The sequence below is a fragment of the Dermacentor silvarum genome, chromosome 1, assembly GCF_013339745.2.
Source record: "Dermacentor silvarum isolate Dsil-2018 chromosome 1, BIME_Dsil_1.4, whole genome shotgun sequence".
In the NCBI taxonomy this organism is placed as follows: domain Eukaryota; kingdom Metazoa; phylum Arthropoda; class Arachnida; order Ixodida; family Ixodidae; genus Dermacentor; species Dermacentor silvarum.
Genome location: NC_051154.1, coordinates 364,378,088 through 364,405,634, shown reverse-complemented (window position 1 = coordinate 364,405,634; position 27,547 = coordinate 364,378,088). Strand labels below are relative to the sequence as shown.

The 27,547-nt window shown below is 46.6% G+C and overlaps 1 protein-coding gene across 1 annotated transcript in view; it reads left to right on the top strand.

Moving 5' to 3' along the window:
• The window catches only part of LOC119437444 (L-sorbose 1-dehydrogenase-like), a 56,530-nt gene that overhangs the window by 15,475 nt on the left and 13,508 nt on the right, over positions 1-27,547 (top strand). Inside the window, exons 4-8 of the mRNA XM_037704472.2 lie at positions 471-602; positions 9,554-9,678; positions 11,056-11,223; positions 24,427-24,574; positions 25,091-25,251. Coding sequence (XP_037560400.1) covers positions 471-602; positions 9,554-9,678; positions 11,056-11,223; positions 24,427-24,574; positions 25,091-25,251 — 734 coding nt within the window. The remainder of the gene's footprint in view (positions 1-470; positions 603-9,553; positions 9,679-11,055; positions 11,224-24,426; positions 24,575-25,090; positions 25,252-27,547) is intronic.

Sequence of the window (27,547 nt, the reverse complement as noted above, 5' to 3'; positions counted from 1 at the left end):
AAGGACTTGTCGCTTTTGTCTGCAGAAAAAAAAGATGCTTGGTTTGAAGTTTACTTGTAGAGCAAAAGAAAAACGAGCATACCATTTCAGCAGCACATTCGGAGGTCCCAAAATAGATCGTCCGTGGGGGCTTCCTGTTTCGCAATGCATGCAAGATAATAATGTAGGCAGCAGTAGGACGCATCGAAGAAGCCTATTGTAAAGTACGGAATGATATATACATAAAATATCACAAAATAACATAATAAAATAAAGCTGTGCTCCTTGAATATTTCATCATCATATTTCATCATCATTTTACATACTACAAAACACGCGTCCGCAGAAAAAAAATCGGAAGGTATTTTCATTTAAGGGGCTAGAAATACGAGGTAATCTTAATGTCTGTAAGAATTGAATTCCAAAATGTTATACCACCGATGCTGCTCTAACCTTGCATAAGGTGCCTTTTTCCTTGTCTATTCCGGCAGAGTATCACAGAACTGGGGGCGAGGTGCCGGTAGACTACTCCAACACCACTACACTTCTGAGCCGGCTACTTCTGGAGGCGTGCAATCAAGCCGGTTTTCCTCGTGTCGATTTGAATGGTCCCACGCAGTCGGGTGAGTCGCCATTGCATTGCATGCGCATAAGTGACAAGCACGCAAACTGTGGAGTTATGTTTAACCCCTTTATTAACGCTCTAAAAACAGTTTAACCGCTTACGAGCGTGCATTTGTAGCACAATAATTCTAATGTATCTTGCGCGCCTTTCCTTTGTGAACGCTACGCGGCCGGTTATTCCAGGTCACGAACGACATGCTCTTTATCAGCGTTATATTCTCGACAGGAAAGTAGCGAGCGCAGAAGTTTCAAGAAAGAAAACGCAACCAAGACTCTTGACGATTATTGTTGCAGGACAAAGATACGACTCAACGGCTGTAAACGTGCTGGCTGCTACGTTGAACAGAATAGGCTGTAGCGTAAAGCATCATTGTCGCAGTGTCGCGCGGAATGGCACTGCGCAATGAACCCTTTGCCTGCGACCATTCATTAATGGGAAGCAATATTGTCCAAGTCAACTTTCTCCTATATGTGGCCATTTTTGTGGGCTCGCGCCGAAGATAGCTAGTCATACATGTCAAGCGCACTCATAGGTCACACAAAACTCATTCAAGGCTGATCTCAAATCCATAAGTGCACCAAATAGATTTAAAGAGTGACTTATGTTAAGTGACATCGGACCAGTCTAAAGAAACCTGGCTCAAATAGGGAAATAAATAGGTTCGAACAGGGTCAAACGGGGGAGTGGACTAAACGGGGACAAACAGGTCTGGGCTAAATGGGTTCAAACGGGGACAAACAGGTCTGGGCTAAATGGGTTCAAACGGGGACAAACAGGTCTGGGCTAAATGGGTTCAAACGGGGACAAACAGGTCTGGGCTAAATGGGTTCAAACGGGGACAAACAGGTCTGGGGTAAATGGGTTCAAACGGGACAAACAGGTCTGGGTTAAATGGGTTGAAACGGGGTCCCGTTCCATAATCCTATTTGATGAAACCCGTTTGAAATCAAATAGGATTTTTTAGTAGGGAGTATGTTCTAAAAAAATTCAGCCCGTGAAAAAATTGTTGATCCCTCTTTCAGAGACAATGGTTGTAGCACCAAAGTGAAACGTGCATTGTAAGAAACAGTGAGAAAAATATGCACAGTCGTTAATTAGTTTCCGTCGATGCGCGAAGCAGTGACGGCGATAGCAAGCACATGCTCATGTTCAAAGGGGAGCAGACGCGCATTCGGCGAGTGCGGCTGTGAAGTGAACTCTGTGGGCTGAAGGCGATGGTGCGGTGAAAAGCAAGCGACCTTGGTGGGGCGGGTGCTCCATTTTCTACCGTACCCTCAACTTTCCGCGAGCAATCCCTACATCCCCACTCTATGCCATCCTACCCTTCTCCGCACGTCCCCCTTACCCTTTCATCTTCTACCGCCTCAAGATGATGATGACGATGATTTAATGACGTCCCCTTTAAAACGGCACAGTGACCTAGCCTAGCCTGTTGTATTTATTGACGTATGCTATACATACTTTTTATTTAGCGTTTTTGTTTACATCTCCTTTACCCTTTTTCCCCCTTCATCTACCTTGTACCGCTACTTATGACTGTAGCAGATCCGGTAGTATCAATCTCTTCCCTGCTTTTTTCCCACCAATACTCTACACGCTTCTTGCTTATGTCGACTGCTGACCGGTTGATGCTTCCGTCCACTTTAAATCCAGGCACTTCTGGGAGGTGTACGTTACCTACGGTTCTCACTGGGCGAATCCCTTCGCATTCAATTACGATGTGCTGAGTTGTCGCCGGATCTTTGCTGCAGCATATACATGCCTCATCTAGTTCCGAATATTTGCTCATGTATGTTTTGGCCCTTATGCAACCGGCTCGAGCCTGAAATAGCAAGGCACTGCCCTTTGTGTTATCGTACAGATTTTCTCTTGTAATTTCTTTCTTCTTATTGTTGCAAATTTCCATGGTCCTTTTTCTTTCAATTCTTTGCATCCAATTCACTGTTTCTCACTTTCTTTCTGGGGTCTCCTGGTTGTCTATTTAGTTTCGATTACCCTGTACTTCGTTTCCAACTTTCTTGAGCTTTTCCTCCATTCCGTGTCCACGCTTTTCAGGTACATATACATATAAATTTTATAGGCCATTTATTTTCATCCATGTTCCTGAGTCTTTCTTGTATTTTCCGCTAGTAGCACTATCTCGTCCGCATATACATCAGTGCAGGGGCCTTCTGTTGCCCCATTTGTCCATTACGCATGTAGGATAAATCAAACCCTAATTTGCCTTTTTTCAGTCGTCTTTGTCTGTCCTTAACATAAAGCGTGAACAACAATGGAGACAGAAGATAAAACGGCAATGTAGCGCTGTCTCGCGGGTATGCCAGGAAACTTGATTGTGTGACGTGCGTATAGCAGGTTTCAACTGGAGCTTGGCACAGGAACTTTTTGTGGTACAGGAGACCGTGGTTTGGATAGTCATCGCACACGACTTCTGCTCAAATTACAATGCTTTGTGCTCCGAAAGAAAGTACGTAGAACTGTATAATTCACCACGACATCATTGCTTCTAATGAGAACCTGCTTTGCATCAAGTGCGAGAGTGCGCTCGACTACGGTCGTCCTACCTTCTCTTCAATGCCCCTGCGCACTGCATTGGCTTCGCGCTTTACGCGGGAAAGGCAGCTCGCAGTTCACGTTGACCAACCCCAATACCTATGCCTCGCCCCTTTCACGTGGCAGCCCAGCCAGGCATTGAGCAGAGTTATTCTTGCGAGCACCGCGAGGAACTGCTGGTGTCGTGGCGCGCGGACGCATCCTGCGGCTGTTTTCATATTTCGCGCGTTTTCTTTATAACGCGGCTAAATAAATGCGCGAGACATGGTACACCGAAAACTGAATCGGTTGCTTTAAAACTAAATTATTAATTTGCTGTCAAAATTTCCATCGCGTCGTCAATTCATTAGTTCGCTAATTAATCTTATCTAATTATTGACAGTTCCATTCAAAAGCAATCTCCTGGTGCGGTGCGTCACCCCTAACACAATACCAATGGTTGCGTCCTCGTATATCTTTTTTAAAAATTTTTAAGAGATTGGCTAACGTTAGCTGGGGCATAAGAAAACGTTCGTCGCCAATTGAACATTCATCTGTTTTTCTGAACATAATAGCCGTAAAAAAAAAATAAAAAAAGCAGAAGCAAACAGCTTCGTGCTGGAGGTAGCCGAACCCACTACAATGCTCACGTGTGCGTTCTTATATTAAAAATACTAAGTTTATTGCACGATTAACTTTCATTGACAGATACAGATACCGTTAAAAAAAACAAATCGCGGCCGAACCCATCTCACGATGAGTGTCCATGCTAATGCGTTTAGCATTGAATCGATGTAGCGACACAACGTATTGCAACCGCCGAAACGAGTCATGCATGAGGCGTGTGCTGCTTCGGGATTCCTCGTTCGTGCTATCCAAGAACACTCGGCACCATCTAGTGCCGCCGCTGCGATGTCTGCGCGTGGCCTCCGAGATTTGTGGCACGCATAGCGTTCGAACGCTGGGAAACGCGTCATGCGGCAACCGGGCTCCGCTTGCCTTTCCTTCTAGACATGCTGCGCCATCTAGTGGCCTCCGAGAAGCACGCGGTCTCGGAGACGAGAAGAATAGCACGCCGGGGGTGCCTGCGAACGCTGACAATTGCTCCCTCGCTTGCCGCAAACTCAGTGGCGCATACTCAGTGACCCAAGTTGGCGAGAGGTTCACTGAACAGCGGCACATACCCAGGCCAGTCATGGAACTGCTCGCTAAAGCGTTGGCGTGAAAAGTGTTCATTGAAAAATGGCATATACCCACTGCATTTGTGGCACAGCCTGCTAATGCGTCAAGTTGCTGTTCTTGTTAGGACCCTTGGGAGGTGGTTTCGCTCAGCATCCGTGAGATTTCGGTGATCGTTTTCGTCATTGTTGAGCGGCCTATTCCCAGTGTCCCATACCTAGTTGCCCAAGTTGGCGTCAAAGACGGTCATTGGAGACTGGCACACACATACTGGCACATAACCCAGTGACCCAAATTGGCAAAAAAAGAGGCTCACTGGAGACTGGCGCAGACCGGGTGACACATACCCAGTGCTCCAAGTCGGCGTCAGAGTTCCTTCCAACAACGGTACCTACCAATTACGTACAGTGACCCATGTCAGCGTGAAAGAGGTTCGTTGAAAAGCACTTATTGAGCCAAGTTGATCACATGGTTGGTTTACAACCCTGTTACCTCGGCACAGCAACCCGATGCGCAACCCACTCAACCATGAACTACTTAGTCACCAAGGTAGGCGAGAAAACGGTTAAATACATGCATAAATAGATAGATTCAAAGGAGCTAGCCCTCGTAAAATTCAAGTAGCCTAACAATGCTAACGCATTAAATTTTAATTTCCGGTGTACGCTCCATGGCTCTATGCTGTTCTCATATGGTTTATGTCAATCGAGCCCTCTGTTTCCCTTTCGCTCATCTTTAGAGGTGGATGTTAATGTGATTAGCATTATTTGCCTACTTCACCCGTTTTCAGCCTAGCATCTCACGTCGGCCCTGTCTGCCAATTTGTCTACCAGCCTCGACCACTAGGTTTGGGCTCGTATTGTAATGCCGCAGTGGTCGTTCCATCGTGGTCTGACTCGTCATGCCGTCGTCGTCACGCCTTTTACACCGACCCAGTCGCATAAGATTTCTAATAGCTTGGGTCACTAGGTGTGTGCGCGTGGTCGTTGCATCGTCGACATTCCAGCTTTGTCATCCAATTCTCGTCATGCCATAATCATTATACTATCGTCGTCCTACAGTCAAGCTGTTTTTGTTACACCGCCATCTTTATGCCGTCGTGGTGGTTCAGTCGTCGTTCATCCAGCTTCGCGATCTGACTCGCCATGCAATCGTCACACCTACTACTCCAACCCCGTGAGCCAAGCTACTGAGCCTGGGCCACTAGGTACATGTTCGCAGAACCTCCTCCTTTTCTTTTTCCTTTTTTTTGTGACTGCTTTTTCTCTTCCCTATTCTTTCCGCCTTTCATTTCCCCTTCCCCTTCCCCCAGTGCAAGGTAGCAAACCAGAATCTTTTCCGGTTAACCTCCCTGCCTTTCCCACCACGTTTCTCTCTCTCTCTCTCTCTTCGCAGTCGTGATGCCGCCGTGGTCGTTGCATCATCGCCATTCGAGCTTTGCCAGCCGACTTTCGTCATGTCGTCATCGACACGTCGTCGTTGTCACTCTCGTCACGCATTCGTTGTCGCGCCGCCGTTTTGAGGCTGTCGTTGCACTTCTATCGTCGTCACTCCAGCTTCGACGTTAGACTCCTCGTATAATCATCGTCACGCCATTGCCACCTTACACTCGTCGTCACGCTGTCATTTCACGATCATCATCACTTCAGTAACGTCATCCCACTGTCATCATGCGATCGTTGTCAAACCACTATCCTCGTTACATTGACGTCAGACACTCTTCGCTATTTTACTGCAGTCGCACGGGAATGATTCAATCCTGAATATGCCACCATTGTCATGCCATTGTCGCCATTTCAGCTGCCATACGGTTGTCGTTGTGCCGTCGTCGTTATACTCTTTGTTGTTCAATTGACGTCATTTCTTCGTCACTACTGCGTCGGCGTCACAGTCGTCGTCATGGCGCCAGGATCATGGCCGACCTTAGCAAGTGAGTGCTATAGCAAAGTGGAATGATACTGGAGGGAGAGAGAAAAGAGGTGAAAGGCACAAGTTAACCAGAATAATTGTCCGATTGGTAACCCTGCACAAAGTGGTGTGGTAAGGACCGGAGTGGCATTCAACCGAAGCAACGGAAGTAGAGATACTGTATAAACGTGACTTCAAGGAATATGGTGGGTCCCTACATTGCTCGAATGCTAATCAGAGTACCATCCATGCTCATCGTGAGACGAGTTCAGCCGTAATAGTGAAGCGAAGGTTTCTTTCCCTGCCATTCCATGTTTTGTCTGGGCCTGTCGGCCGGTCGCGTTCTCGCCGAGCACATTCACGTTTACTTGAAGCGCCTCTAGCGGCTCTATTCGAACCTAAGCTCCCAGTGCCGCAGCCGTTGCTCCAATCATAAGGTGACAACCGCCCGTACACTCCTCTCGTGCCTTCACAAACTAGCTTTTTGCGATAATTTCCGCGTGCTGATGATTGATTCGTATACCATGGCACATACCTACAACAGGGAACCCGCCAAGAACAGTGTCCCCATGTTGATTATGATCATAATTTTTATACCGTGACATACAATGGGGGATTGGACAAGAAACGGGTGGTACATATCGTGTCAGTGCCAACCAGAGTTGCCGAGTGGGGCCCTACTTTCTATTCCCATTTCCTTTTGGGTGTGAAAATCCCCCATCAATTTCACTCCTTTTAACTCCTCGGACTGACGAGTCAGGCCATTCCCACTCCCGGAGTCGCTGACCTTAGCCATTCCATTCCTCCAATTCCAGTAAATGAAATGCGTTCTCTATAACTGTTTACTAGATGCGCTTGCGTGCCTCGTAACTAAAAACATCCCTGTGACGTCTTAAGGTTATAGTTAATGTAATGAAAAATGTTGTCGCACAAGAAACATGTTTGTAGAGTGTTATCTCTGCAGCGCTTCGCTGCCTGTGCTTTTCTTGCAAGCTCTCCCGGACATTTCTGACATAGCAGGAGCTGAGGTCTTGCGGATTAGCTCATGGTTAAGAAAACTGAATTACTGCCGAATGGTAGAATTGAACTTGAGAAACGTAGCACAGCATCCCGATGCTCTAAGCATTAGGCCACAATCGCTTGTTGTTCATGGTATTTATTAGATACATTACACACAAGTGTTTAAGGTACATACATAGGGGCCAAAACAAGCCCAAAATAAAGATTTCACAGTGCAGTTAACACAGTCAAAATTTCTCTAAAATGGAATCACAAGGATTACACACACTTTTGTTGTGCCACCGCCAACTAGCTTTTTTAACATGATCGCCACGTGTGTCACGTTACGTTGCACGGGAGCGCGAGACCACATGCGCACGCGCCAGTTACCTTTACACCAAGGACACAGGAATGAAATGGTCATATTTATAGCATTTGATTAACCGCTTCATGAAGGCTTCGCTTCACGTAAATTGCATGATGCGTGTTCGATCTGCACCATTGTTTACGTTTCGGTGCAGTTTGGTTTGTGATAAGTATATCTGCCTGTGTGCTGTGAAAAGGATCAACAGTCTCCAAAAGAAACATTGCGCGAACACTCGGTTGACAGAGCACATGCCCGATCAACACAGTACCCATACATAGGGAACCTTATTTAACAAATACGTTTATAAGATGTGTATTTAAGAAAGGTATAAGGTCGCGGGATCGAATCCCGGCCACGACGGCCGCATTTCGATGACGGCGAAATGCGAAAACGCCCGTGTGCTTGCGTTGTAGTGCACGTTAAAGAACCCCAGGTGGTCAAAAGTAATCCGGAGCCCTCTACTATGGCGCATAATCAGAAGTGGTTTAGGCACGTAAAACCCCAGAAAGAAAAGACAGTTCTATATGTAATAGTACTAAGCACAGAAATACATAAAATATTATAACATATATTTTATTGCCTTGCTTGTCAAATAGCATCAGCAAAATTTTGTTAGCTGCGGAAGAAACTTAATCGAAAGACGTGCTGATTCAAAAAGCAGACAGCAAGGTACAAACGTAAGAAAGTGAAGAAAAAGTGTACCAACAGGCTGACAGGCGCATTCACATCATATAAATGAAAGGGTGGTTTATCGCATCAAGCGCAATGATATGCGCTTACGACAGGTTAGATGATAAAAACCGAAACTCGGAGCACGCCGTACATTAAACAAGACTCTCATGAAACTGACTGCAGTGCGTTAAAGTAAGCGGGAAAAATAATTTGCGGAAAACATCAGTGCGAACGCGTGTTTCAGGAAGTTTAAACTCGTGATACCATCGCAATTCAATTATGGGGTTTTACGTGCCAAAACCAGTTCTGATTATGAGGCACGCCGTAGTGGGGGACTCCGGAAATTTGGACCACCTGGGGTTCTTTAACGGGCACCTAAATCTAAGTTCACGGGTGTTTTCGCATTTCGCCCCCATAGAAATGCGGCCGCCGTGGCCGGGATTCGATCCCACGACCTCGTGCTCAGCAGCCCAGCACCATAGCCACTGAGCAACCACGATGGGTATGGTACCATCGCAAAGAATTGAAATGGTGCAGAAAATGTACACGTTCGTGTTTAATCCTCTGAGACCAGAGCAAATTCGGAAAAAAAGTAATAGTTTCGCAGCGGTTGTGCTAGTATTTGCCAGCCAATGTTTTCTTAATTTATCTAATACTGCTGTGGAAGCAGCATTTTCAAGACACAAACCTGGCAGGGCGGTTTTGCATGCGTTCAAGTTTGTCTACAAGATATCTGGTTTGAGGGTCCCAAGCCGCGCAAGCGTACTCGAGTATGGTGCGAACATTTGTGTTGCAAAGCTGTTCTTTTTACACTTTTGGGAGCTTTATGAAAATTATGTCTAATCAGGTTTAGCATTCTTGATGACTTTAAGGTGAGATATTCAACATGTTTATTCCAGGTCATATTTTCTGAAATGGAGACCCGTTCAACTCGTTAAAGTTCAACCCGTTAAACTGAACTAAAATCGGGTTGAACTGAAAAGTTCAACCCGTTAAAGAGGCAGTCCATCCAAATTATAAACTGATTTCACAGGGAGGCTTTTACGGGTGAAAGACACGAGTTGGGATTTTGCACTGTTTAAAGGCATGTCGAACTTCGAGCAGCAACATTGATTTCTGTTTAAATCACCTTAGCACAAACAGGACGACACAAGAAGACCGTCGCGTTTGCGCTAAAGTTTATTATTAATACGCGCCAACCAGCTGGTCAATGCGTTCTGCTGTACCATTTAAAAGTTGCGGTCTCAAACGTAAAGCGTTCTGATATGTTACATCGTTTCTTCCAAGCACAGGCTGCTCACGCGTGCAGACAAACGTGGCGGGCGGCGAGCGCTTCAGCGCCAGCAAGGCCTTTATCCAGCCCATCGTTGGTACGCGGAAAAACTTACACGTCGCACTGTACAGTCAAGTCACGAAGGTAGGAGCCACTTGGAATGCGGAAGTATGCTCTACTGCTTACTAGGGTTCTAGGGTTGTCAACAATTCCGAATTCAGCGGTACAGTCCCGCCTTTTTAGTAAATGCACCAAGTCTGAAGTTGACCCAATCGGCATAGTCAAATGTCCCTACTTTAGTTTTTTCAGTTGAATAACAATTAAAGGGGTTAAGGCATCAAATTTGTGGCCAGCGCGTTCTTTGTTTCAAACGTTTCTTATTGCTCCAGGAACCATGATACAGGCTCAAAGATTCATATATTCTCGGTAAATAATTTAATATCGCATTATTTATGTGAACGATTTTCGTTTTCTGGGCACCAAGTTGGACAGTGACCTCACCATCTAGGAAGCTTGGTCACGTGGGCCCACAAAGCAGTGACGCACGCCCTGCTGCATCATCTGCTCTCGCACACATGTTGTGTACCAGCGCATGCAAACAAAACTACGCCGACAGTTGTCATGGCTAGCTGCGGCGGCTCTGATTCCGACTCTACGTCTGCGTCCGATGCGGCTCACTGCACTTTAGACTCGAGGCTCTCTACGCTTGCCTGTTCTGTGGGTCACCGCTCATTGTACGTCACTCTAATGTGGCATGACGTCATTAAACCATTCCTTACGCTTCCAACAGAGTGACGTCGGTGTAAATCACATTAGTGACGGGCCTCGTTCACGAGCAGTTGGGCTGTCTTTGGAAGCGAATTAAAATATATTTTAAACGTTTGCTGTGTCCAACACTTTGTGTTGAATGTCGTTACATACAGAACAAGCCTACAGCAGGCCTTCTATAGCTTGAAACTTTGGTGTCTCAACCCCTTTATAAAAACGATTTTGCACTTATAATGCCTGACATCCTGATTGCAAATTGCTCTTTTGTCTTCTGTTGCATTGTCATACACATAAGCGCGGTTTCCTTTGTGTCGTGGTTCTACTTCTGTTGCGAGTCCTAACCTTCCAGTGTTATCTGTATTAGTTGCTGTGGAAGCCAGGAAACTACTGCACTTTGTGGAACATTGCGAAATGGTAGCCTAAAATTGAGTAACTTTGTTCCACGTACAGACTGGTGGCCCCTGGCAATGACAGGGTGAGTCGTTGCCAGCCTGCCCCCCTCTTGTTCTGATTAGGTGGAATTGAGTTTGCAACCCTACCCCTTACTGGGCGCTTTCTTTATTTCCTGTATAACAGTTGCGCAGTTATTGGTTGTACTTCCATTGAACATGGTCTCTGGTGGATTTCTGTGCGTAAACCTAGGTTTTCTCGCTCGTGCAGACGGGGTAGTGGTAGTTATAGAGCGTGTCTAGAGTACTAGAGTCAAGTGTCGTTATCCAATAAAGCGTGCTGTTCTTCTCAATGGGAACGCAGGTGAACTTCGATGGCAAGCGCGCCGTGAGCGTAACGTTCACAAGGTACGGCCAGCAGCAGAACGTGTCGGCAGGTCGGGAGGTGATACTCTCGGCAGGTACCGTGGGTTCCACTCAGCTCTTGCTGCTTTCCGGCGTAGGGCCCAGAGAGGAATTGGAGCGCCTGCAGGTAGGCACTGCGCATGGCCCACGCGCAATACCTTGGCCAAACGTCAGTGGGCAGTATTTATTACGACCGGCTTCGACGTCGTCGCATTTGTCGTTTAAACATTTGTCTGCTCGATCGGAACAATGAACCTGTGTATAGTGGTAAAACCGTATGCTATTGCTGACTCTGCTCTGCGTTCTGCGCGGTGTTGTCATATTCCGACTCCCTACACATGTTTTGTCCGTGTGTTCTGCGCGGTGTTTGTCATATTCTGACTCCCTACACATGTTTTGGCTGTGCGTTCTGCGCGCTGTTTGTCGTATTCCGACTCCCTACACATGTTTTGGCTGTGCGTTCTGCGCGCTGTTTGTCATATTCCGACTCCCTACACATGTTTTGGCTGTGCGTTCTGCGCGCTGTTTGTCATATTCCGACTCCCTACACATGTTTTGGCTGTGCGTTCTGCGCGCTGTTTGTCATATTCCGACTCCCTACACATGTTTTGGCTGTGCGTTCTGCGCGCTGTTTGTCATATTCCGACTCCCTACACATGTTTTGGCCGTGCGTTCTGCGCGGTGCTTGTCATATTCCGACTCCCCAAACCATTTGAGAAGAGGTTTATTGGCGATGTCCTTCAAGGACGGTATACGAGTTCCAAGAACGTACGTACATACGTACATACAAGAACATACGTACATAGCATGTGGGCAAGCAACGTACATACGCCATTGCATGGGCAAGCAGCGTACGTACATACGTACATTGCTTGTTTTCGCGTGACCGCTTTTCACCGGCTCGCGCTCTTACAAATTTCTCACTCGGCGCAACAGGCGCCTTCATGTATCCGAACTTTCTGCACTGTTGTCACCGATTCAATGGGGTGTACTTCCTTTAGACCATACGAATTTTTTAAAGCTCGCTTGTGGCAGATTGCGTACTTGCACTCCTCGAGCTACATTATTTGAAGCGGCGGACATAGCTTACACAATAAATGGTCCATATTGGAATTCACGAGATGTAGCTGCCTAGTTTACAAGGCTTATCAACGTGTAATGACATCTATGAATCGCAAGGGTTTCGAGATATGCGCCATGACACTTGCGGAACAAATGCACTACTGCTCCACACATTCGTTTTAACAGCGGAGCTGTTTAAACTTATGGTTAGGCCGCCTAGTGCGAACAAAAAATGCGCCTGACGATGACGTCACCGCGCGTTGCCTAGCAACGTCTGGCACAGGTGGTGCAAGGCGTTGCTAGGCAACGCATGTGACGTCATTGCTTTCGCCAAAGTGCGAGACGCGGCTAATGTATCCGGATTTCGTCGGCGTGCCCCGGCTGCAGTCGTCGAGATGTGTCATGCTGCATTTCGCGCCAGCCTCGTCACCTAAAATGGACCACATCCGCGTCTCATCGAGCAAGATGGGCTGGTGGATAACCGTTATTATGGAGGGCGCGAAAACAGACCCCTCTAAAGTCCAACGTGTGCGCCGCGCAGCGCCACCTAGACACATGCGCATTTTATATGAAACTGTGAACTCGCTGCACGTGCCGTCATGAGTATCTATTAGCCCATCTTTCTCAACGAGAAGCGAATGCGGTCCATTCTGGGTGACGAGACCGGCGTGAAAGGCAGCATGTCGTATTTCTACGCCGGCGACAGCCGGGGCAAGCTGACGAACGCCGGATACGTCGGCCACGCCTCGTGCTGTACTATAGTTGCTATAGGCACCGTGCATTGCAGTTTGCGCGCGATCTATGCGCCACTACAAGTGAAGCTTTGGGACGGCCAGTGTCAAAACCAGCAAAACTGGGGAGACGCTGTATACATTCACCGTGATACTTTCGATCGCTTATCACGAAAGAAGACTGTCCGAGTTGTGAAAATATCAAAGTGCGCATGCTCTGCATATGATAGCACGCGTTCGCAATCAATATGAGCAGCGGGAACAATTGTGAGCTTGATATCGTCAAAGCGCAGGGCATACCTCTCAAACGAGCGACGATCAGGAAGCCGTTGTCGTTCGGAATGGCGTATCATTTTCATCGCCTGTCTAGCGGCGGGCGTCGGCAATACTGGGGCGAAACATGAAATGTCGTAGCACCATCTGAACAGTGAACGGTGCCCATAGTGCTGCACTTTCACTGGCATACCGCCCCCGTGCCGAGCGCGCTCACGCGTTAACGCCACGTCGGACTACAAAGTGGCCTTTAGAAGACTGTGCGCCGACCCCGAGTATCGTCCCGATACTCGGGGTTGGCTGAGTTTGGCTGAGAACAAGCCAAACCAAGTTAAGCAAAAAAAAAGCCAAAGAGAAAGCAATAGGGAAGGGCCACCAGCTTCGCTGTTTGCCCAGTCTTCTCACCACTTAGTGTGAAGCTGCCCCTGATTTTTTCTCAAACCCCCGTCTGATGCATTCAAGCAGAAAAACAACGGGAACACCCATGCATACTTCGGGGATGAATGTCTAGAAATTGGCGTGATCCTAAAGTTCATTCCAACGGACAGGCTTTGCGAAACTCACCGGCTGCAATTCGTTATTCAGTTGATTTCTGTTAATTAGTCAATTATCCAATTGAATTTCTCATAAAGTAACGTCCCGCTCGTTCAGTAATCCAGCTAAACAACTGCCATTAGGTTGTATGTCACAGGTCATTTTTAAAAATTCTGCATGCTGTAAAAAAACACCCGTTGTAGCAAAATAACCTTGTCTGAAATAAGAGTGGCTGCGCAACGCGAATAATGGTGTACGCTCTTAAGTTACGCGAGCACAACCCGATAACACACGAAAGTACAATGAGCTGACACGTTTGCCCGGTGAATCAGATATCGACAATCGTGCTCGTCGCTTCGTAGTGCTCCGAGTGACACTTGTTTTTCTTGGTACAAGTGCACCCAATAAATAGTTAGCTGTTTTTTTAAGTCACGCCTAGGCAGTGTTTCGTTCTTCACTGTCACGAAAACGTGACAATATGACAAAATTGTATCGTAGAAAAACCACTACATAGGTATACTCAGACAGTTGCCTTTATATCGGCTGAACAGACTTCAGTATTTTTCGTAGAGTTGCAGAGCACCTGTTCTGTTAGTGCCACTTATACAGGCATGTGTTTCATTTTAGCTGCACCAAATTTTAAAAATTTGCCTGTGGCAGATAGCACAATTATAATCATTGAGCTAAACTGCTCGATCAGGTAGCCATTACTTCCATGAGAAATCAGAACGCCTAATTGAATAATAACCTTATTACCCTAATTAACCTTTTAATAATTTTTACGGCACATCTTTCAATCTGCGATTTATATCCGCTGAGTTCGCAAGGCATATCCACTTGGAACGAATTCTGAGGACTGAACCAGTTTCGAGATATTATTTTCAAAGCGTCCGACGAAATGCATGGGCCTTCCAGTTAATTTTTCAGGAAAACGCTCTTTTCTGCATTGAAGAACAAAGTTAACTGGAACTCCCGTACATTTCGTCGGACACTTTGAAAATTAATATCTCGAAACTCGTTCAGTCCTGAGAATTCGTTCCAAGTGGATACGCCTTGCGAACTCAGCGGCTATAATTCGTAGATTGAAAGATGTGCCGTAAAATAATTAAGGAGCTCAATACACCAATGCCATAGCGAGCGTAGTTACTAGTCCCCAAAACTTCAGTACCTCGTCACGCGCCTGTGCAAGACTCCTGATAAGTGAGTTAAAACTGATGGCTGCATTAACTAATACGTCGACCTATGACATAACATTAATACTGAGAAGGGAGAGGTGGAAGGCGTAGTTCCCTGTCGCCTCCAACTCATCTTTTTTTTTCCGCGTCCGTTACTTTTTTCTTCGGCAAATATATCGGTATGGCAAAACACTAATTAGCCCACCTTTCTTCTTAACCGATGCGAGAGGTTGCTCCATGAAACGCGCCATCGCTTGGACCGGATTTGGACCACTACTGAGAGGTTGGGCGTGACCGTGATAGAAATGATTGACCGAAAGAAAGTAAGAGTACTGCAGTGGAATGAGCGCTTTTGTCTTGGCGAGGGGTTCACATAAGACGTATAACTGAGACTAAAACAACAGCCACCATTCCGTCGGTGGCGGTGCTGTCACACTATAGGTAACGAAGCGGAACATTGTTTCGACCTCCGGATGTCCGTTATTCGTAGGGCGTCCACTATAGGGCTATAATATCGCTTGAGTTTATTGTCAAAGTGCAGAAAAAACTGCTGGGCTGACCCACCCAGGGGAAATCGGCTGGTCGCCTTTTCCTATCCCCCTCTGCGATCTTTTTCTTCTCTATTTTTCTGTCCTCACTGTCCTGTAACCTCTTCTCTTCTGTTACTTCCTCACTTTTCATAGGCGGCTTGGGCTAACCTTGTGTAGGTGCCCTCTCTTGAGTCTATATGACGGTGTGAGAATAAGGAGAGGTGCTGACACTCTCCCCCCAACGCGCGCGAAAGCGCCGCTCGCTCGCGTCCAGATTATGTTCGGCTTGGTTGCAGCTGATTCAGCGCCGTCGTAGAGGGCGCTGCGGTATGCGGTCCCAGCGTCAGCGGGAAAGCGCGCGCTTCGCTGTCTTTGTGCGCTTTGTACTTGCATGTGCGGCCGTGCTGTTTTGAAGGCACACTTTTTGTTGACGCGCCTTTCATCATCTTGTGCTTGTGTATTGTCGCCACGGGCCCTCGACCAAGGTGGAAGCGGCCTTCTGAGAGTTTTAAATGGGTAGAAAGTGCTTCGTCACGAACTGCAATTCTGGATACCGAACTTGTGCCGAGCGTGTGCCTCTATTCAAAGTGCCGTCCGACAGCGGTCGTCTAGAGCAGTGGCGCCGTGTAAATCTGAGGGCAGACCGAACTCTAATGCCTACCGACCATGGTTGCGCCAAGCATTTTTCAGAGGATATGATATCGACGGCATATTACGCGGAGCTCGATAAAATGGTGCTACTTCACGCGCCAAAGAGCCCTGTTCTGTTGTCAATACAGTTGCCACCTTATTTCCGAACTGTCCAAAGAACCTCACACGGTCAAATAAACCTCGAAAGCTGCTGCGCAAGAGAGAACCTCCTGTGTGCCACAAAAACTGCTGTGTGCCACAGCAGTATGTGCAAATTTTGCTGCATGTATAAGATATATACTGGGTGCCCTAATTATCATGCACCAAGATTTAAAAATATGAAAATGTCATATAGCTGGACAGAACCAAGGCAATGTTGTCTGTCGTCTCTTGGAGATACTCAGATTATTTTTTGCATTCCGCCTTTTACATAATTATTTTCATAACTGATTAATCAACTTTTCTAATGCTATAATTAGATAAAAAAGTGTAAACGAGAGAATTGCACAGCAACATGAAAGATTCCCGATACAGCTTTCAGTTGCTCAATATGTGATACATAAAAGTGTTTTCCGAGCGTGAAAGAAACCCGTGAATAGACACAAAATTGCCTCGAGGCACTTTGCGTGTATTCGTGGGCTTCTTTCACGGTCGGAAAAATACTTCTACGTAGCCTGTATTAAGTAATAAAAAGCTGTATCGGGAGTCTTTCATGTTGCTCTCCAATCTTCTCATTGAAACTTTTAATATAATGATAATATTTTAGAAGTTGATTAATTAATTAAGATTAATAATGTAATTAGGCGGAATGTAAAAAATATTCTCAGTATCTCCAAGGGACGGAAAACAACATTACCTTGGTTCTGTTCAGCTACGTGACATTTACATGTTTTTAAATCTTTGTGCACCCTGTATAATACTGTTTTCTGTGCAGATGTGTGCCTGATTTTCAAATTTGTGCCATCCTGGATACTGATTGTTTATTACAATGCGCGTGCGGTGTATATTACACGCTTGCATGTTTTTATTAATCATTTTTGCATTGTGGGAGTGTATGAGAGCGTAAGCTTCTGGGAAGGCTATCCTCTATTAAAATTATCGAGCTGCTTCATGCACAATTTTTTATTATTCTGTCTTTGCAAAATAAAAAATAAAGTCTATGAGATTATTGTGTGGTGGGTGTAAGTGTATTTGTGGACAGGCTGTAGCATGCATTGTCAAATACGCTTACATTGGCACATTCTCATATGCAATTTAAGAAAAAAGAAAGTCACCTCTTAGATCCTGCAAGAGTCACTCGCTCCCCAAACGACGAAAGCCAAATGTATAATATACACAGTCTATGTTAAGTGGAATTGAAATAAAAAAGATTTTCACAAGGGGGGTAAACTGTATTAGTGATATTGTAATCCAAGATAAAACGCCTGCCTTCGTCCCGCCTGATAAATTATCTTTTGAAAGATTTCTTTACATAGCTATGTGCTTTCTCATCATAGGTTCTAGCCATGAACACCCACTTTGCTCTACTGCGTTGCATATCGCAAGCTTGCGCCGTTTCATTTCTTAAATTATATCGCGCCCACACTGAATTCGCGTGACGATGCTTGAACGCTTTTCTGAGTTTGAATTTTCCGGCGCAGTCACTATTCCGATCGAGGGGTAGCACGCGGGCTTACGCTTTCATTTTTTTATGCTTGTATGCATGACTAGATCGGCCGCAACAAAATGTGCGCGCGAGCGGAATGTGAGTGGGCGTTGAGTGCTGCCCGATCGATCCGTGTTCACGTCATTCACGCACTGCACAATATACGTTCATGTTAGCAAAGCATTCTGCCTGGTACACTTATCACCTTAATCTGAAATAACGAATTTCCTTCGCGCTTTGAGTTTTACTGGCGCCACTATAAACGAAAATTTAGCGGAGGCAGAGGAATGCCAAGCCGCCGGCGCCGGTAAGCTGGGACCGCTGGCCACGGCGCCATCTGTCTGCTCGCCGCAGAGCTACTCGGTGCGCCCGCGCGCGGCCGAACATAATCTGGACGCTCGCTCGCACGCAGTGTCAACACCTAAATATTCTTCCTCCATGGTCTATATATAAGGTTATAGCGGCAATGTACGGCTGGCGCCTGCAGCCTTACACGTGAAGTGCTGCAGCGTCCCCTTGTTGGACTCCGTGGTGGGTGGCTGCCATTGCTGCCGAAGCACACCAAATTGTTATGGGAACGCCCGCTTTTCCTCGGCTTCTTGATCGTCTCCCTCAGAAGAGGGGACGCACCGATGAGATTTTGAATTTGTTCACCCGGCCTAAAGACATCTTCCCACGATATCAAGTAGTACATAGTGAAAGAACTGAAAGACAAGCGAGAACCATATCCCCATTTGTAGTTGCGAAAACCATGACCAACACGCTAGGCCCTGGCTACAAAGTCACCAAAATGCCAAGCGGGTACTTTCTGCTTGAGCTACGTGATAAGGAGCAACACAACAGACTCGGCAAGCTTGTTACTTTTGGTGATGTCCCAGTTACCGTTTCACCGCATCGGTCCATGAGCATAGTACGGGGGTAGTATCTGCAGCAGACTTCATCGACCTATCTAAAACCGAGTTGTTGGAAGGATGGAAGGAGCAAAACGTCACGAATGTGCAGCGCATCGTTATGAGACAGGACAACAAAGAAATTCCCACGAAACACCTGATACTTACCTTTGAATTAAGCGTCTTGCCAAAAAGCATTGAAACAGGCAACACAAAGATAGCAGTAAGACCATATATCCCAAATCCTAGGCGATGCTACAAATGCCAAAGATTCGGCCATGGCTCGCAGAGCTGCCGTGGTCGACTCACCTGTGCCAAGTGTGGAGTACAAGGCCATGCCTCAGACAATTGCGAGGCCACACCTGACTGCGTTAATTCCGATGGTGGCCATCCAGCGTACTCGCGGTCTTGTCCAAGCTGTAAAAAAAGAAAAAAGAAATTCTAGCACTCAAAGTCCGTGAAAACATATCATTCAGGGAAGCACGCAAAAGGTGCTCACCATTCCACACGACCACTTATGCTGATGCGGCGCGTCAAGGGGCAGCGTCGCAGCGGCTATTGCCACCTGCCCAGCCCGCGCGCAGCGAGCTGTCGCTTGTGGCTCCTGCCCCCAGGGTGGAAGGAGCTAAGTCCACTCCACCCAACCAGTAAACTGGCCTGGCTACCCCAAGATTTCCGGCACCGCAACAGTCCTCGGTGGAAGCCTGCGCTACGCGTAGTGAACCCGCAGGCCCGCCAGCAGCTCCCATGGTGGGTGCAGTCAAGGCTGCCTCACCCTCACCGGCCCCTGCTAGCGCTGGCAACAGCCGGCGCAGCTCAGGCCCAAAGGCAGCCCTATCGACCTCCGGGATGGTGGGCGCAAATGTCTCGTCCTTCGCGGCAAGACTTTCTCGCGAAACTTCTCGCTCGCAAGAGCGCGTGTCCGGCGCCTCACAAGAGGCAATGGACACTACACCCATCCTGACGGCGCACCAAGCGCCTAAGGAGTGGCGAGGCTCCCTCGACCGCTTCAGAAAGGACTAATCCGGAGTTACGGGGCCTGGAAAGGGCTCTGTAATCTAAAGCAACATTTCCTTTTATTGCGATAGCAATTATATGGACACTCAAAAGCAGATTTCTGCCGTCGGCGTCGCCGTCGCCGTGAGGTTCCGTATGACGTCAATGGAGATGAAATCGTCGCCGCGCGCCGAACGCTGTATGTGCGAGTGAAAGGGCGCGAGGGGCGCGCGCTTTCACGGGGAGTGAACGCACGGCGGAGAACAAACGTGCGTTCTGCGCCGTGCTCGCTTAAGGGCTGCAGAAGTAGGCGTCTCTTTCCTCCTTTACAATCACCATATATGTAGAGCAAACGCGCCCCCCCTCCCTCACGCGCGAGACGCCGTGGGGGAAGGAGGCGACGTTTAGCTGCGGCACCAAGTGCCTATTTATATCAGAGGCTCCGGCAACAGTCACCAACGCCGCACGCATTTTGAGCGAACGCGGGCAAAACGCCGACGGCGTCGACAACAGTTCTGCGTGCATCCGGTGCTGCTGCATGTCCAAGTTTATACAGCTGATAAAGCTAATATCATTACTCCGTATAGCTCTCTACAATTTTGCTATCGCAATTGATGCTTCGCCTTTCAGGTGAAACTGCGACAACTTTTTTTTAGTACACACAGCACCAATTTACTTTCATTATGGATACACAAATCATACAATGGAACGTCAGAGGCCTTCTTAAAAACCTCGACGGTGTCCAAGAACTTCTTTACCAACACAATTCAAAAGTGTTGTGTGTACAGGAAACACACTTAAAATCGAAACATACAAACTTTCTCCGACAGTATGTTACGTTTCGTAAAGATCGCGATGATGCACTCATTCATCAGGTGGTGTTGCCATTGTAATCCACAAAAGCATAGCATGTCAACGTTTGCAGCTACAAACGCCCCTTGAAGCAGTGGCAGTTCGACTTGTTCTTCTAAGCAAACTCATTACCATCTGCTCACTCTACATACCCCCACATTACCACTTACATAAATATGAATTTCAGTCCTTTATAGACGAATTGCCAGAACCCTATCTTGTTCTTGGCGATGTCAATGCACACAGCAGTCTGTGGGGCGACTCTCGTAGCGATGCACGAGGTCGTCTTGTTGAACAATTTCTTTTCTCCTCTGGCGCGCGTCTCCTGAACAAGAAGGAACCTACATTTTACTGTCTTGCAAACAGAACCTTTTCTTCTATTGATCTTTGCATAGCTTCCCCGTTTATATTATCTGAACTTAAATGGGAAGTTACCAAAAATCCTTACGGGAGCGATCACCTCCCAATACTACTGCGAACAACCAAAACTGAGCCTTCACCACAAGCCCCTCGATGGAAGATTGATACAGCCGATTGGGAGAAATTTCGAACTCTTACTGGTAGTATCTCCTGGGCCAACATGTCTTCGTTAGGAATTGATGCTGCTGTGGAATATTTTACTTCCTTCATAATTGATGCCGCTTCTAATTGCATATCCGAAATAAGTGGTGCGGAATGCAAACAACGTGTCCCATGGTGGAACGACGAATGTAGGAACGTTGGTAGGAAACAGAACAAAGCGTGGGGGTTGCTACGTGATTCTCCTATTTTAAGAATTTTAAGAAGATAAAGTCACAAGGCAGGAGAATGCGCCGACAAGCCAGGAGAGAGAGTTGGCAGAAGTTTTTATCAGGTGTACACTCGTATACAGATGAGGCCAAAGTATGGAACAGGGTTAACAAAGTGAGAGGACGACAAACATATTCACTCCCTTTGGTAAACACACAGGGCGACAGCTTGGAAGACCAAGGGAACCACCTGGGTGCACATTTTGAACATGTGTCCAGTTCATCACACCATTCTCCAGAATTTACCAAATACAAAGCAGCAATAGAAAAACAAAAACTAGAACGAAAGAGCACCGGGAACGAGCCTTATACCTTACCTTTCTCTTTAGCAGAGCTTCATGCATCACTCGCCTGTTGCAACCAATCTGCCCCAGGCTCTGACCGCATACTATATGAAATGTTGAACAACCTGCCCTCTGAAACGAAGAAAACCCTTGTCTGCCTGTATAACTCCATATGGACTTCCGGCGAGATAAGAAGCAGGGCAAGAATCCATCGTCTGTATCGATCTATCGGCCGATAGCGCTAACAAGCTGTCTCTGCAAAGTCATCGAAAAAATGATAAACCGTCGCCTATTACATTTCCTAGAATCAAACAAACTGCTTGACCCATACCAGTGCGGCTTTCGCGAGGGTCGATCCACCACTGACCATTTGATACGTATTGAGGCGCAGATACGCGAAGCTTTTGTTCACAAACAGTTCTTCCTGTCTGTATTCTTAGACATGGAAAAGGCCTATGACACTACATGGCGGTTTGGCATACTGAGAGACCTCTCCCACTTTGGTATACGTGGTAATATGTTAAATTTGATTGAGAGCTATCTGCTGAATCGCACATTCCGTGTTCGAGTTGGCACTGTTTTATCACGACCTTTTGTGCAGGAAACTGGTGTACCCCAAGGAGGCGTGCTCAGTTGTGCACTCTTTATCGTTAAAATGAACACGCTTCGTGCTTCGTTACCACCAGCTATTTTTTATTCCACCTACATGGACGATGTACAGATAGGCTTCAAGTCCTGTAACCTCGCCGTGTGCGAGAGGCAGGTACAGCAGGGGCTGAACAAAGTGTCCAAGTGGGCAGACGAAAACGGGTTCAAAGTAAACCCCCACAAAAGTTCTTGTGTTCTTTTCAGCAGAAGAAAGGTCTCGTTGCAGATCCCACTATCAAAATGTATGGACAACAAATACCTATAAACAAAGAACACAAATTCTTAGGCATCATACTTGACTCGAAGCTTACTTTCATTAACCAAATAAAACATCTCAAGGCGAAATGCCTAAAAACAATGTACTTATTGAAAATTTTATCTCACACATCGTGGGGCAGCGACAGGAAGTGTTTACTGAATCTTCACAAGAGCCTCATTCGGTCACGTTTGGACTATGGTGCCGTAGTATATCACTCCGCCGCCCCGAGCGCGCTAAAAATGCTAGACCCTGTCCACCATCTAGGTATCCGCCTGGCCACGGGCGCATTCAGAACAAGCCCCGTCGAAAGTTTATACGTAGAATCAAATGAGTGGTGACTCCATATCCAGAGAACATGCATCAGCTTCCCTTATTTTCTCAAAGTACACTCCGATCGTGAACATCCTTGTTCTACAACCCTTAATGATTTGAAGTGTGCAACGCTTTTCTATAATCGACCTTCTATGAGGCGGCCTTTCTCACTGCGTGTAAGAGAACTTAGGGAAGAGATGGATGTCCCACCTCTAGAACATCGCATAATGCCTCCAGCTAAGCTGTCTCCGCCCTGGGAGTGGCAGGTGATAGAATGTGATCTATCCTTTGTAGAGGTCAGAAAGCACGCTCCCGAGCTCGAAATTGCAATGCATTTCTGCGAACTTCAATCAAAGTACTCGTGTTCGGAATTCTACACCGACGCATCCAAGTCCCATGCTGGCGTATCTTACGCGGCTGTTGGCCCCTCTTTTTCTAAATCTGACGTATTGAAACCCCTAACAAGTATCTACACAGCAGAAGCCTACGCAGTACTGTCTGCGGTGAAACATATAAAGAAATTCAAACTAGAAAAAGCAATAACATTCACAGACTCGTTAAGTCTTGTAAAAGCGCTAAAATCTTTACAAAAGCATAAGAATCCTGTTTTTATTGAGCTATACTCACTCTTGCGTAACATTTACCTATCTCATAGACATGTAATAATATTCTGGGTTCCCGGCCATAGAGGAATCGAGGGTAATACGCTTGCCGAAAAAATCGCCAAATCAACAGCATCGCAAGGTATTGGTCTTCCCGCTGCTGTCCCTGCTGCAGATCTGAAGGCTTTGCTACGAAACAAACTGCGAAGCCACTGGCAACGCTTGTGGGACGCCGAAGCAAATAATAAGCTCCCCTTAATTAAGCCACAGTTAGGGTTCTGGCCCTGTACAACTAGAACACGACGAACTGATGTCCTATTCTGTCGTCTCAGAATAGGACACACATATGGTACTCACAATTTTCTATTGAATGGAAATGATCCTCCAACCTGTGGTAGATGTGGCGAGAGGCTCACCGTCCTCCACGTCCTCCTGGAGTATCGGGAAGCCGAAAGAGAAAGAAAGAAACATTTCCCGCTAGCATATCACTATTCTGTCCCTCTCCATCCCGCTATGTTTCTCGGTAAAGAACCACTTTTTAGCACCAACGCAGTCCTTGCTTTCTTGAAAGATGTTGTGCTACATGTTAATAGCCCAGTAAGTTCGTAGCGCATCCTCTCTCTCCAGAGGATGTTGCTGCGATAGTTTTTTATAGCACATGCCTCCAGGCCCTTGTGTCTTAAGGGCTCTATTTAGGCACATGTGCTTCTGGCCAATCCTGGCATCTTTAATATTTTGCAAGTCGTCTCATTCCTTCGCAATGCATTGTTCATGCCCATAGTACACATAATTAGTCATTGCCATAATCTTATTACGTATAGATTTTACGCACTTTACAGCGACTGTTTTTAGGCCCCTTTACAGCCACGCCACATCTAATGTTCATGTAATTCACTAGTCATGTACCACTAACAAGCCATTACCATCGTCTTGGCGCTCTTTGGCCACATCTGGCCCTTGCGCCAATAAGCCACAACAATAATCAGAAATAGAAATGCGTTTAGCTGTGGATAAATTTAGTGCCCTATCCTACTGGAGCAACATTTACATTACACGCGTCTTCGGGTAATCACGTGCTGCAGGTTGTTTAACAGCGGTCACCTCCATGTAACTGCACAGATTCCAGTGGTCGCCGACCTTCCAGTTGGACGTAACCTGCAGGACCACGTGGCTCTCATGGTTGGCCTCCCCGTAAGCACGGACGTCGTTGCCGGAATTCCTCCCTTTAGCTTGGATGACATAGCGCAGTATTCGAGCAACAGGAGTGGTAAGGAAACAATCCAAAATTCACGTGTCATATAGGAGAAACAGTGTGTGCTTTCAGACACCAAAACAGGCTTAGGGTAGTTTGCGTTATCTTCGTTGTTGAGTCATGTGATGCAATGTCTAAGAGCTATCTAACGCATCGGTGAGCGCTTTCTGGTTCCCGATTTCCAGTTTAGCATTTAGTGCTCTTTGGGGAGTGCTTAAATGCTGTCATCAGTATCTTGTAACGCTCACTCAGCGTGCCATGCTACGTCAGTGTATAGACTAAGTTTTAAGCTTTATCATTCATTCATGCTTTCTCAAGCATAAAACACACATGAGTCGCTCTTCTGTACACATCTTGCAGTGTCATCATAAAAAAAATTGCTTCATGGAAATAACCAGAAGGTACTGACGATGGCACACTGTTACAGACAGCCGTTACGAGTGGCTCTTGCCCGGTACTTTTCTTGCGAGCAGCAATGTCCCATAGTGGTGTTGACATCATTATTTCTCTCCGCTCAACCCTCTGCTTCAGGAACAATATCGATACCAGCGGGCGGCGAATTCTTGCAGTTTCTGCACACCGACTTTGCGACTGATCCAGAAATCCCGGATGTCGAAGTGGCAGTAATGTCTGCGACGCCAGCCAGCGAGCTATTGAAGGCATGGATGGTAGGCATAGGGCTACGACCAGAGGTGAGGTGCTAATCACAAGACGAAAAATACTCTCGACCTAACTAACCACCGCTATATTTCCTGTGTCTCAGCTATATGCATGCGTCCGTAATAAAAAAAAGCGACGGCGATTGGTTAAGCATATTGTACAGCAGAAGGATCCACTCGGATATTCTATATGAAAAACACCGCCTTTCCGTGCAAGCCGATCAGCGTTTTACTGTGGGTAGGCAGAGTCGATTACTTGCTGGGATATTCGCACTTTGCTTGAATAAATTACCGGACGATGCTCGCTGCCTCGTTCTTTGAATAGAAAAGTGTGCGATCACCTACGAAACGGAAAACTTGCATTGCACTACACTACTATGCTGGACACCTGCAAACGCATGCTGGTGGAGTTACGTCAGCGCGAGAATGTAATCGGGCCGCGTGGTGTCGGAGTCATAATGCGTAACGAGTACAAAAGGGCCTACCCATTTTGTGAATGCACATCAACTTGAACTTTCAAGGGGCATCGCGGACACAGCTTATCAGCCTGCCGGTGCACCAGCGTGGTGGCTGAGATGGCGTCAGTGCAAGCCATCTATAGGCGGGTTTCGTGGGAGATAAAAGCTGCTGCTGAATAATTCTTTGTGCAGTCTGACTGCTCTGATGTAAAGTTTCTGGCAGGTAAACTCAAGTTTCTATCCGTTCGATATTACGTAACTCATATACACCTATTGCTGTGATTGTAACACGAAAAGTATTTGACTGAATATTATGCAGCATTATATTAAATTACCTTATCCATTTGGACCCTTTTCAAGAAACGTGACCATTTGCTGGCGTCCGTTACAATCAATGTTTAAATGGTTAACGAATGAAGGGAACACAGAAGAAGTCCACCAAATGTTGGCCGACAAAGTGAAATAGGTTTTCCATGGCTTGATAGCGATGGCCCCGTCACACGTTGATGCCAGCGAATCACCTATGATTTTTCAGTTTTTCACACGCCCTGTCGCGCACACCTTCCCCTAGCCCCAGCAACAATCAAGCGCTGTGCTTCATAGAGAACCTAGCCTCGAGCATTCAGACATTGAGTAGCCACAATCATATGAGGACGGTGGTCGTATGTCACTACACAGCGCTTTTCTCCAGCGCGCACATTGAGCAAGTTTTGAGGATCCCTGCCAGGTGTGTTCACAAGAAAACCAGATAAGATTACCGAATAAAATTTCGAAAAGGTATACTTAATGAAGATAACGTGTGAAGGGTTGCAGGACGCATTGAGAGCCGCGCCAGCTCGTTCTATTTACTGTATTTGTGCAATGTTAATAAAAGTAAGGAAGAAAGTAACGTTAAAATCTGATGTTTCAGTGATTGCTCAATTACTTTTGTGGGGCAGTAATTAGTAATCATAAACAATTATATTTTTATGTATTAATTGTCATTAGTTACCTTTTCTCTAGCATGTACAAGTCTGATTACATATATAAAGCACATATGGTAGCATAATGCCGACGTTGTGGGTTCGACTCCCACCGGCGGGGTTTTCTTTTCGTCCACTTTCATTTTCTTTATTAAGTGCGCAGCACTTTAGGACCCCGCCTCATTGTAGGTTTCACGTGTTCACGCTGTTCCTTTGCGCTAGTACAGATATCAGTCAAGGAAGGGGGCCACTGACCCAGAAGCGGAAGATTTCGTTCAGGTCACCACTAGGGCGCGCCCCAAAACAGGAGCCAACCAGAGCAAGCCAGCTCTTTCCCGCCATGGACGCCGAAGAAGCAAGACGTATGGAGTAATCCGGAGGTGAAGGCGAAGCGAGCAGAAGCGGCGCGACTACGAAGGCAGCAAAATTCCGATGTGGTGAAAGCTGAAGTTGCAGCGGCACGGACACGCCGACAAGAAAACCCGGAGTACAAGCAAAGCACAGGGCACAGCATGCTTAGCACTTCATCAGGTTTCACGTTAGAGTGTAACTGCTTTACATTTTTATTTTCTACATTTCAGCCATAGCAAATTTCCCCGATGCTTTTCCTGGTCATGATTAACAAAGATCGAGCCCCTCAGTTTCCATTAGTCTATAGTTTATATGTAGTGATGAGATTTTTCCATGGGCCAAATGTATTTAGCAGGTTAAGAAACACGACTTGGCTGTTATCTTCGGTTCATTTGCTCAACAGTTGTGGGAAATCAAGTCGGCATTCTTACTTCGGATAAAAATGCGTTCAAATGTAAACAACGGTTTACGTTATTAGTTTCAAACTCAAAAACAACGCGCTAGCTTTTTGTACACTACATTGCCTTGGTGCTACGTTTGCTTCGTTGAGGCCTTTGT